Raw genomic sequence first — 12,908 nt, forward strand, 5'->3', positions numbered from 1 at the left:
AAGACAACTCACACAATTCAACATAATACATATGACTACAAGTTTGAATTTTATGACATTCATCAACGGAAAATTGTCTTTGGCTCAAGAGAATGATTAGGCCTACAGATGAGGGTATGTTGTAGTTTTGTAATATGAGAAATTTTATTTTGTGAGGCAAAAAACCTATCACTACTTATGTGAGGTTATTTAATTTTTTGATTAATGGATACTTACTTTTTTTTAAGCATAAAACAAAAAAGGTAATATTCAATTCAATATTTTCTTTTCCCTAATTAAAATGCTTAGCTAAAAAGGAAAAAAAGGAAAAAGAAAAAGAAAAAGAATATTGAAAATGTATGCAAAATATGTGATTAGCTAATGATAAAAAAATGTACAATACCAAATAGTTGAGACCAGAATTTGAGATATTAACAATGATTATTTAGAATTGAGTTCATTATATAGCAGCTATTGACGATTACATATTAAATAGTAAAAAAAAAAGACATATTAAACTAATACCATTATTACCGTTCTCTTAATGGTTGATTGAAATCTAATTTTAGTCTTCTTTTTTTTTAGCTAAGAAATTTAATTACGGAAAATGTGGACTTTATTATTACCTTTTTGATTTTATGCTTAAAACAAGCAATTGTCCAGTTGTCAAAAAATAAAATAGCCTCACATAAATAGTGTTGGTTATACATCTGGCAAATAAAATTTCTCCTATAATATATATATATATATATATAATATTATAAATTAAAAGTGTCAGTTGTTAATGACTAAAATTCTAGATGACTTAGTTATACGATTCAATACTTGCCAACAATGTTACATCTCAATACCGAGTAAATTGGTATGAATCCTCACTATCTATCAAGCTCTTTCTGGTCCAATGTTAAAAAAACTTAATTTCTCCATCACGATAAGTTTTTCATATTTTCTACTACGTACAAATAATCCCTAAAAACTATAAAAGAATCTTGACAACCACTGGACTTAAAGTAAACGTGCTAACGTGATTAGGCCTACACATGAGGTTATGTTGTAGATCTATAATATATATAAACTAAAAGTGTCATTCGTTAATGATTAAAATTTTAGATGATGTACCTTAAATGATTCAACACTTGTCAACAACAATTACATCTCAATATCGAGCAAATTGATATAAATCTTCACCGTCTATCAAGCTTTTGCTTATCTTATTATTACAAAATTTTAGTTTCTTCATCACAATAAGGTTCTTAATATTTTGTACTGACATATAAACGATCTCTAGACCTAAAGTAAACGTGACAAAGTTGAAGAGACGAAATAATTACCTTATCTTCTCCAAACTTGATCCAGAATCTAGCCTTAGCCTTTTATAAGGATCCTTGGGGAACAAAGGATTTTGGGGCCATGTTTCTTCTATGTATTCAAGAATGATTGTGGATTCAACTATTGGTTTTCCATTATGTACAAGAATTGGGATCATCTTATAGATAGGGTTATATGTCAAAAGATGTTGGCTTTTGTTAGAAAGATCTTCTTCTATGTATTCATAACTAATATTCTTGTGTTTCAAAGCCCAAATGACCCTATAACTAAAGGAACTTGGAAAAGCTCCAAACAATTTTACTTGCTCTTCCATTTTTTTTCTCCCTAAATAAGTTGTGGTGGTTTGCAAATTTCAAGGCTTTAAGTTTTTGATCAAATGTCAATTATTAATGAGTTTTAGTTAAGCTATTGTTGTACCAATTTGAATGATTGAAATTTTACTTTAAAAAATGAGACAAGTGGAATATTTGATAAAATTATGAGTTCTACATTAAAACAATATATTATGCAAATCGGCGGATATTTTATGCATCATTTTTTTTTTTTGAGTGTTTTAAACTTATTATGAATTTATGTGATATTCGGCTAAAAATGTATATTAATATTACGTTATTGTCTTATATTTTATGCATCGTTTTTTTTTTTGTTGAGTATTTTGAACTTATTATGAATTTTATGTGCAACAAATGTATTGAATGAACGTGAATACTTGATCAAACAGATGTGATTTTTATTTCTTTTGAAGCAAAGAAACGAAGATTGAAGGATGACTAAGTCCTCACCTTGCGAGACACACAAGTGAAGAAAATAAATAAAAGATTTTAAAATTAATCGAGTTCGCCACTGATTCTTTCGAAGTACAATTCAAGAAAGATTATTTGTTAGTATATGTCTTCCAACTAATTGTAATTTCCTTGTGAATTATCATAATTTTATTTATTTTAAAAGTTTCATCATTGAAATGATCTAATTTTTCATAAATATAATAGAAATTTGTTTCATAGAAAAATGTGTATTTTTACAAATTACACTAAGGATGTCCAAGATTTTTCTTCTATAGTTTGGATTAGTTAAATTATTCCAATTCATATAAATGTTGAAACCTTGAAATAGTGTGAGAATTTCAAAAATATAATTTTGAGAAACGTTAAGAAGAAGTGGGCAAGAAGATTCTGAAAGCAATTAGAGAAGAGATGCATTACTTTTGGCTAAGAAATTTTCTTGCTGGACAAATTGAGGTTAAATTTCATGACATGGATCTTCATCAACATATTTTTAACTTTTACACATTATAAATTAGTAGATGATAAATATTTCATAACATAAAAATTTATAAAGTTAGATCTAATTTTTTTCCTTTTACTTTGTATCTATACATAAAGTGATAGTGTTTTTTATATGATATACGCTATATTAACAAATATTTTTTTAATGTTAAAATATTCACATTCAAAAATTAGAAAAGTTTGTAATTGACAATTAGATTTTTAAAAAAATCTAAGCTATAAACTTAATTAATTATGAAATTGGTGATATTCAAAGTTTTGGAACTAATTTGAGAAAATATTTAAATTTGTATGCATAAACACATGAAAATTCCTTCCATTATTCTATTATATCTTAGCTAAATTTGTAACGAGATCATATCATATTTCTATTTATTTAATTTGTCACTTTTTTAATCTTTTTCGCTCTTTTTAATATTATATCTTTTAAAGAGTCAAATGATATAAATTTCAATCAAAACATTAATATATATTTTCTTAATCATATTGATACATGATTTGAAGAAGGCGTGCGTATCAATGAGTACATCATCTGTCTATTTATAAGGAGAATGCCGTTTTGTGATTGGTGGAAATTAAAACACTCGGATCCCAACCTTTAAACATTCATATCAATGGTTCAAATTCATAGTTATAATTACACATACAAATGGACGGTCACGATAAGGAGAATGTCATAAAAAATAATATTTTGTGATTGGTGGAAATTAAAACACTCGAATCCCAACTTTTAAGCATTCATATCAACGGTTCAAATTCATAGTTATAATTACAGATACAGACGGACGGTCACAATGTTTTGAATTCTTTTTTTTAGTTCTTATACACTATTTGTTTTAGGGCATATTCTTAAAAGATATTAAGCGTATACATTCACATAATAATATTATTGTTTATAAGAGTAAGGATTAGTTCTAGTTATTAAGAAGTTAGGCATTTGTTTGCAATACATCATGTTGGATGTTGATGTAAAAACCTTATTTATTAATATGAAGATTTGAGTTGTTTAATTCAAAGTTCTAAAATATTATTGATAAAAAGTAAGTAGTTCTTTTTTCTTTAATCTTTTATAATGTTTATGAAATATTGTTTTAAGTGAAATTAAAATCATAAATTTCACTATCAAAATTTTTTGAGGTCTTAAAATTTTGGTGCCTAAAGCAGACACTTAACCTCTAACGTCTGGTATCAAATGACCGTTTAACCATTATATATATTTTTTAGTTGTTGTTTGTCACTTGTCAGGACTCATATATCGATTTTTTTATTCAAGTCGTAGGAAGTATCTGCAAAATTAAAAGCATTCAGATATCCAAAAAAAACATATTCGCACACCTTGATTCAAGGAAATATATTCGAAAGAATTTGTTCTTCATAGACATGAGCTTGAGTAATAAATTATATCTTGTTTGTGTTCATTCAAAATATAATGAATGATACTAAAGTAAGAGTAAATTTATATTTAAATAATAATATTGTACATGAAGTTGATTATGTAAGATATAATCAACGTGTCTCTTTCTTAATTCTTCTTTGTTGATCTCATGTATTCATCCTTTTTGTAACGCCACATTCCCAAACTACATTTTATTCAATATAAACACATCCTCAACATTGAAGTGATCATATCGCAACAATTATTTCTCTACGATGTTTGAAATAATCTAGCATTGCATCTCGATTTGGGATATTTTCTTTGATGATAGCTACTTGTTTGAAATTGTTAATCCAAGATTGTAAATGAGGAAAATTGTTTGGTTCATAGACCTTTACTCCAGCAGCTTCTTGTATGACTTCTAGCCAGAAAGCAAGCCAGCCAAACGCTATGTCAATTAAACCAATTGTATCCCCACTAAAAAACTTTTTATCTCCAAGACCTTGTTCCTCTATAGTTTTAAGGATTTTTTTGGCATTTTCAGTTGCCTTAACTTGCTCTTCTCCAATCTTGTGAAATATTTGATAAAATTCTGAGTTCTACATTAACACAAAAAAATGTTAGTACTACTTTCTACTATCCATAAACTTATATTTTTTAATGAGACAATTCACGCAATTCAATATAGTATACGATATATATAAGTTTGAATCTTATGCATCCATCAACGAAAAATTTTATGTCTTTAGGTCAAGAGAATGATTAGGCCTACACATGAGGGTATGTTATAGATCTATTTATATGATTCAACACTTGTCAACAACAACATTTCAAATCCCAATACCAACCAAATTGATACAAATCCTCAATGTCTATCAAGCTCTTGCTTGTCCTATATTAGACAAACTTAATTTCTCCCTCACGATAAGTTCTCTATATTTTCTACTAACATATAAATGATCTCTACGACATGTTACATGAATCTTGACAACCACTAGACCTAAAGTAAACGTACTAACGTGACAAAGCTAAAGACGAATAAATAATTATTACCTTATCTTCTCCGAACTTGATCCAGAATCTAGCCTTAGCCTTTTCATAAGGATCCTTGGGGAACAAAGGATTTTGGGGCCATGTTTCTTCTATGTATTCAAGAATGATTGTGGATTCAACTATTGGTTTTCCACCATGTAAGAGAATAGGGATCATCTTATAAATAGGGTTATATGTCAAAAGATGTTGGCTTTTGTTAGAAAGATCTTCTTCTATATATTCATAACTAATATTCTTGTGTTTCAAAGCCCAAATGATCCTATAACTAAAGGGGCTTGGAAAAGCTCCAAACAATTTTACTTGTTCTTCCATTTTTTTTTTCTCCCTAATAAGTTGTGATTGTTTGCAAATTTCAAGGCTTTAAGTTTTTGATCAAATGTCAATTATTAATGAGTTTATTAAGTTAAACTATTGTTGTACCAATTTGAATGATTGAAATTTTACTTTAAAAAATGAGACAAGTGGAGTCAAGGATAGAAATTTCAACTTAAATAATGATCTTTTAATGGCTACTTGGTGTTTATCCCATTCCAAATCATGTTCTTATTTTATTCAGTTATATATTAAAGGTCCATCAATCTTTGGCTTTTTTTTATTCTGTAAATCATCTCTTCAATTTTTTATTTTTAAATTATACCCGTTCCATTAATTACAGCTCACGAGTTAACATTTAACATTACATTCTTAATTTCTAAATATAGGAATTATTAAAAGGTTCTTTTTTAATAGTAATTTACTATCAAAATAATCAAATTACTCAATGGTTAGAAGCACATATGTCGTCCAAGACTAGTGTGCATCTAGCCACTTATTAGATGGTATATAAACACATCATCAAAATTAATTAATGATTTTTTCATAAATTTAAGGAGTTTTTAAAAGAGTGAAGTGTCAAAAACATTTAGACTATCCGTTTTTTTAGTTTCACACTTAAACTATTTAGAGTTCGAGAAACACATCTAAATTATTATTCATAAGTGTGTGAAACACACCTCAAATAATTTGTGATGGTTTATGTATTACACCGTCTTTCTTTAAAATAAAAAATTGCTTGTGAAAATAATTTCACTGTGACAAAAAGCGGCAACACATAACTAACACATGTAACAATCCCAGATATGTTTTAATTTATTTATCTTATTTTTCGATCTTTTATACATTTGAAAATTGCGTACAAAAATACTATAAATGACGATTATAAATAGCTAAAATTTTCAAATTATTTTAATCAACACCACTAAAAATTTGTAATATTAATAATATTTATACATATTTATTTATACTTAATGAAATGATTTATTATTTGCTCAAAAGATTAACTTGATGAATAAATATTGGATATGAAATTGATGAAAAAAAATAAATGAAAATTCAGCATAAGTATTATCTCAATTCATAGTTCAATTTAGAATTTTGAAAATTCATTTTATTTTAAAAGCCAATATTATTAAGGAAGCCAAAATCGTCGTGGCTGTGTTTGGATCATCCAAAACTAATATCCCTCCCTTCCCCAACTCACGGTGGTAGCAGCCATGTTTATACCTTCACAAACCACTGCATTTCTACCGGAATAACGTTGCTCAGCCATGGCTACGGCGGCGCAGTTCTCATATATTACCATCAATTCTCCCAACTTCCATCTTACCACTAAACGGTCCGCATTTTCCCGCCAATTGAAATATGGTGGGAAATATTACTCCGGTTTCACTGACATCATCAGTTCCAGACGCAAACCGAAATCGCTCTCTGTAGTTTGTGACAATTCGAGTCCTTCTTCTTCTGATATAAGGTATCATTTCAGCTCCTGTATATGCTTATGTTGGTTGATTTGATTTTGTTATAATAGGGAAGAATTTTAATGTGAGAAATTGCTAAAAGTATGCCCTAATAAAAGGAAACTTAAGCTTTAATTTTGTGTTATTCCGTCCAATTTCACTATTCCGTATGTTATGAAGCTTTCTAAGAGAAGATTAATATGAATGGAGAGACTTACCCTTTGTTTTATTGAAAATCCTGTTAATCTTGTTTGTTAACCACCAAGGAGGGACATGTCAGAAATGTGCTTTTAAGGTAGCGATCATTGTCATTTGGATGTTAACATTGATAAGTAACTCCTATTTCCAAAGAAGGGTGGTTGAACGAGCTATATTAATCTAGCGGTATGTAAAGTTATTGCAAAATCAGATAGGTTATTACTCTGTTAGCGTGTGTGTTCTGAATTGGGAGGATGTGTTTTGAGATACATAACTAACTCTCTATACATATTTTCTCTCCACAGACACATATTATGTATTTATGTGTTTATGGTTCGAGCTGGAAGGCGTGGACTTAGCTTAACCCATACAACCTATTCTAAATACGCTACAGCATACTCCTTTAGTAACAGTGAATCCACAAGGAAGGATATGACATAGATTAAAGAGCTTGTCTCCTTTCTTGAAAGGAAAGTTTTAGTACTAATACTCATCAGTTAGTAACCTACTGCTTCTGATGTGTGTATCATATCACTGGTGAATGGGTCATACATATAGTACACGCCTCCACTCATTGCTCATCATTTGCTAGATTTTCAAGAGAAATTTGGTATGAATCTAGTCATTCATTAGAGGGGATGAGTATCTTGCAATTTCAGAATTCTCAGTAGATAGAATATTCCCTTCAATATGCATCAATCTAACCTCATAATAATTTGGCTTGTAGGCTAAAATCTAAATCTATCCAAAATAAATCATATGGAGATCTATTTAGACAAGAAAATACATGCAATTAAAACTTTTAACTTATATGGTCCCTTAAGTTCTGAGGACAGGTATATTTTGGTCCATATTGAATGCAGATTATGAATTTATGTATTATAAGTTGAGTAGGCCAAATTACATGACGTGTATAATTGCTATAGCTTGATGAAGCATCAAATTATACACGAGTACTGACTTGTTTTATTGATTCCTCACTTCTAGGTTGAGATGGTTTGCTGTTTTGTTTATTTGTGTATTTACAATATTATTGACTTTCTTGTGTCCATTTGGTTAAAACAGAAAAAAGCTATTAACAAACCAAAGTGTAATATATGAAACGATCATGGGAATTACTAAGACTACTTTTGGTTGGGGAGGATAAGACGAGGGAGATTAAACCATTAGTTTATCGAGTACAAACCTATGGGCTACGGGTGTATATCCTCCTCGGACCTTTTAATAAAGCTACTTTGCTTATCAAAAAGGGGGGAAGATTAGCATATGTGTATTGACCACATATACTTTCCTTTTAATGGGGGTTCATCGTCTGCTCATAAGTTTCCCTGTTCATGTCACACTGAATGATTGGTAATGGAATTACTTTGGAGAAAGTTTGTACAAATACATGTTCACCTCTGTAGCAGAACGGGTTTGGAAAAGTTTACTTGTTAAAGGTTATAATAAGCCTTGTTTTATTGATGGATCAACAGCGAAGAACTTGCTGCTCCACAAGAGCATTGATATTGCAGCTCAATTTTGTGTTATAGTCGTTATTTCCAGATGTAATTTTGTGTGCATTAAGGTCCTTGTATTTCACATTTAGCCATAACAAGTCTACTCCACTTTTTCGAGTTTCTGACAGCTGTTAAGAATGTGCAAAATTCAACTTAATTTTTTGCGTGGATATGTTTTCTGTATATGTACCCCAGTTTCAGTACTCATCTGATTGGATAGCTTTTATCAAAATATTTTGCTTCCATTTCCTTAAAGTAAAACAACCTTTTGATCTTCATTTTTATTTGTTATTTAGTTCTACAGCCAAGATAAGAAGTGAAGTTCTTTCTCCGTTTCGGTCTGTTCGGATGTTCTTCTATGTTGCTTTTATTGCAAGCGCTGGTCTTGGAGGACTTATTGCCTCTACACGACTAATTGCTGCATTGGCCAATTCATCAAGAGGTGCTGAAGTTCCTGAGATCCTAAAAGGTCTTGGCATAGATCTTGGCGCAGTCTCCATATTTGCTTTTCTGTATTATAGAGAGAATAAAGCGAAAAATGCTCAGGTAGCAAAATTAGCAAGAGAGGAAAATCTCTCAAATCTTAAGCTCCGTGTGGATGAGAAGAAAGTTGTCCCTGTTAGTGCTTTCAGAGGGATTGCTCGTTTGGTCATCCTTGCTGGCCCTTCGGCTTTCATTTCAGAATGTTTCAAACTCAGTGCACCATTTACTGAGGGCCTTCTAGAAAGAGGAGTGCTTGTGGTCCCTTTTGCAACAGATGGAATTTCTCCTAGCTTTGAATTTGAAGAGAATGAAGAACTAGTGGAGAAAATTTCCAGAAGAAAAAGGCTATGGCAGCTTGCTCCTATTTATGCCACTGAGTGGACTAAGTGAGTGAGCTACCAACAACATGAAACTTTGTGTAGTTTGAAACTATTACTTCTCTCACTTGTGCTGCTAACATTAACAATAATTACATTGACATCGAGAAGTAAAAATAAAGATTCTCATATTTGGTTCACTCGTGATAGGTGGATAGATGAACAGAAGAAACTTGCCGGTGTCTCTCCTGAATCTCCAGTGTAAGTATTCTGAAACTATAGTAGTATATATAGGTTTTCTAAGAGAAAGATCGGTTGATTGAATTCTTCATGGTACGTGTCAAATAGGACTGCAATGTAAGCATTATTGAGTTCAGAAAAATGGACCTTCATCATGGTTTTACGTGAATCTTTAAACAAATCTTGAAATGCTAGTAGGCATTGTTATAAAAGAGTTACTAACTTTAAGCAAATGAATGATATTTGGTCATTTTAATCATGTGCAGGTATTTATCTCTACGCCTGGATGGTCGTGTGCGTGGCAGTGGTGTTGGTTGTCCTTCTTGGAATGCTTTTGTATTGCAATTGCCACCAGTAAAGGGCATTTGGTCTGGTCTTCTTGATGGCATGGATGGAAGAGTGCTTTAAGAATTGAGATCAGATATTTTCTTTCTCTTTTTTATTCTTTGAAGTACTATATTATATTATGTTGACAATATACTTCTTTTTTCCTCTTCAATACATAATTGCAGCATTCACCAAGTTTTCTTTTGCTTCGTTTACTCCATTCCTCCCTCTCTTTTTTCTTTGTTGGTGAGGTTAACTTCACGTGTGTCCAGGCCAGGGTGTTTCCGAGAGTGGAAGCCGGGGATGGGAGCCAGGGTAATGGGGTATGCATGTTGCGCAAGTATGTACGTACCCTCCCATTACGTGGATCAAGTTTTAATAAGCCTATGATCAAAAAATAGGAATGTGATATTAATTACTACAGTTTCCATAATTAGTTCATTTGATAGAGAAGTTGTCTATTAACGTGTAAAATCGAAGTCCTCAAAATTTTCATATTTCCATAAATTATTACTGTCGTCTATAATCAACATTTTGATACATAGTGTCTTTTCCCTGATTGAAAACCTATATTTCTTTGCTTTCAAAACATGAAAATGTCTTGCCATAGTTCAGACTTCAGGGTACTTGCTATTTTGATCTCTATCATCTCACAAGGGAATGGAAACAAGAGAGATCAACTAAAGTGTAAGCCAAATGAGGGGGAGAGAACAGAAATAGTGAATGGATCCGGTGCCCTGTTATTGCATTGAGGTAAAGACTCTTTCCTCTCTTCGAGTTCTGATCCATGATTTAATTTGTGCTGTTTTTGCGATATAATTGTTATCTATACAAGGTAGCATATGATTCACACTTGGTACCAAAAAGCACTGCAAAAATATGTTAGAATTTTGGGGGTCTGATCATCCTTTATGTCCTTAACTAGATAGTCTACCTTAAGGTGTAGACCCGTCATACATACACAAACCTCTCCAACATGATGTTTGCAAGATAGTAGGAATTGGATCGAGTAATGGCAACAAGCTAAATAAGAAATGGAGGGAGAAAGTTGCCAGGAAATTATGATACACATTCACATTCAAAGCCAGTATATAACTAGAGATTAAACATGGAAAGCACAGGGCTGGACATATTACAAATATGGAAAACCTTGAACTAATTACTTCCACTCCTTCATTTCACTTCTTCAACTTCGTCCAATGCGTAGTTGTTGGTGGATACATTAGCATAGTTCACTTTGTTGAACCTCACTACAACTGGGTAGCGTGTTTTTGGATCCTGCACCATCACCATTAACAATAACATCAAAAGTTAACATCTGTTTGTAATTAATTTCCTCTCTCACAAGTCACAAAGAACATGGATTCCAATCAATTCCCTTACCTGATCAACTGCTACAACTGAGCCGGTACCCTTGTACCAGTAAGACTCCTTCCTTAAAATTCTCACCTGTATTCAGAACATTTTAAGAATCAATTGGTAATGAACAGCCTGAGCTGAGGACACCACCATAAGAGACTGTGGATGTACAAATGCCTACTATAACAGACTTAAACTATTATACTTGGACAAAAATTAATGATATCTATACACCCACAGAGAAAGAAACTGATGCAGTATATAATCAAGTAAAAATCCAACATTTTCTCCATGAAGCATAATATATATAAGAAAAATTACCAAAATCTCAACCGGAATTATATTTTGAACCCATAATTTCAAAAGTGTATTGAGTTTTTGTGATAACAACTTGTATGTTAGAATCCAATCATAAATCTTGAAGTAGCATCTATATATATGTGTCTATATATTTTATCTACTGGTTTTAAATCTTGAATCATCAGTGTGAATACATACTATATAAGAGATAAGTTGGTCTTATTTCTTTTATTGAACAACTTACTTTGGCTCCTCTCTTGGGTCCAATTGGAGGTGGCTTGGCAGCTTTGGCAGGAGGAGCTTCGCCTTCAGCGGTGGCGGTAGCGGTAGCAGCTGGTGGGGCAGCTTCTGCGGCTTCTTCCGCGGCCCGGACAACGAGCCTGGGGATGTTGGTGGTGTTGTTCTTGGAGGAGAAGGATAACATAGAGCTCTTTGGAGCAGAGTTAGAGGTGACATTAGGGGTTGCCACCATAAAACCAGATGCAGCAAAAGCCATGCTGCTACTTGCCATGGTTCTTTTATGTGTTTCTTTGTCTGAACTTGTTCTTCTGTTGCAGAGATATGAAGAATGATGAAAATTAATGTAAGGAGCAAAAGCAGAAGTAGGATTTGAGAGGCTTTGAGTTAATGTGATATCTTTTTCCTGAACAAAAGATCAACCTAGCTACCACACGACATTGCTCCATCCACTGACACGCTGCCACATGGTACCATATCCAATTCTTATGGATAATGTTACCACTTTTATTTCGTCTCACATATTTTTCTTCTTTTTTGTTATTCATAATGTATTATTAATTTTTTATTGTGTTTTTAAGGGTGTGACTTAGTGATTAATGTATACGTAGTTGACTGATAATCATGAGGTTTGAGGTTCAATTTCATCGAAACAAATACTAGGTGATTTCTTTTTCTCTTCCTTGATGACCAGAGTTATTTGGTATCTATGAGGTATCCCTTGAAATTAATTGAGGTGTCCGTAAGCTGGTTTAAGCACCAAGGTTTATAAAAAAAAAGTATTTTAATGTGAAATTGAGCTATTTTGACTTTTATGATATTAAAAATGAATAGATATTGATGATTCTTTTTATGATATTGTTAGCTCATATTAACACATCTATTTTTCCTCAATTAATGTATATATATTCCATTTTTTCCTTTTAGATCGTCTGAAAAGGATGTTCACTTGTATGATTGAATTACAGAATAGAATACTGTGAAGAGATGCTTCCTCCAAAATAAAAGTTTATTCTAGAATGACCAACATGTGAACAAGAGCTTCAGGACAGTTAAGTTTGTTCTTCGTTATACTATAGGGTTATTTACAATTATATTGATAAGAAACTCATCACATATACCTCTTAGACATTTTTCACTGTGGCATTTTA

At 31.6% G+C, this 12,908-nt stretch overlaps 3 protein-coding genes across 3 annotated transcripts; 1 reads left to right on the forward strand and 2 right to left on the reverse strand.

The window, feature by feature from the left end:
- Positions 1 to 4,019: 4,019 nt before the first annotated feature.
- On the reverse strand, positions 4,020 to 5,407 carry LOC125871040 (glutathione transferase GST 23-like). Its single transcript, XM_049551624.1, has 2 exons — positions 5,023 to 5,407; positions 4,020 to 4,568 (listed from the first exon to the last, which is right to left on the reverse strand). The coding sequence occupies exons 1-2, from the start codon at positions 5,332 to 5,334 to the stop codon at positions 4,218 to 4,220; spliced, it is 663 nt and encodes a 220-aa protein (XP_049407581.1). The 5' UTR covers positions 5,335 to 5,407; the 3' UTR covers positions 4,020 to 4,217.
- Positions 5,408 to 6,434: 1,027 nt separating this feature from the next.
- On the forward strand, positions 6,435 to 10,056 carry LOC125870353 (protein LOW PSII ACCUMULATION 1, chloroplastic). The gene is made up of 4 exons (XM_049550767.1): positions 6,435 to 6,811; positions 8,791 to 9,363; positions 9,505 to 9,555; positions 9,801 to 10,056. Exons 1-4 carry the CDS (start codon positions 6,609 to 6,611, stop codon positions 9,940 to 9,942), a joined length of 969 nt encoding a protein of 322 aa, XP_049406724.1. The 5' UTR covers positions 6,435 to 6,608; the 3' UTR covers positions 9,943 to 10,056.
- An 853-nt stretch (positions 10,057 to 10,909) lies between these two features.
- LOC125870354 (photosystem I reaction center subunit IV B, chloroplastic-like) lies at positions 10,910 to 12,246 on the reverse strand. The gene is made up of 3 exons (XM_049550768.1): positions 11,765 to 12,246; positions 11,245 to 11,310; positions 10,910 to 11,139 (listed from the first exon to the last, which is right to left on the reverse strand). The coding sequence occupies exons 1-3, from the start codon at positions 12,029 to 12,031 to the stop codon at positions 11,035 to 11,037; spliced, it is 438 nt and encodes a 145-aa protein (XP_049406725.1). The 5' UTR covers positions 12,032 to 12,246; the 3' UTR covers positions 10,910 to 11,034.
- Positions 12,247 to 12,908: the final 662 nt, after the last annotated feature.

The sequence above is a fragment of the Solanum stenotomum genome, chromosome 7 (assembly GCF_019186545.1).
Source record: "Solanum stenotomum isolate F172 chromosome 7, ASM1918654v1, whole genome shotgun sequence".
NCBI lineage: Eukaryota > Viridiplantae > Streptophyta > Magnoliopsida > Solanales > Solanaceae > Solanum > Solanum stenotomum.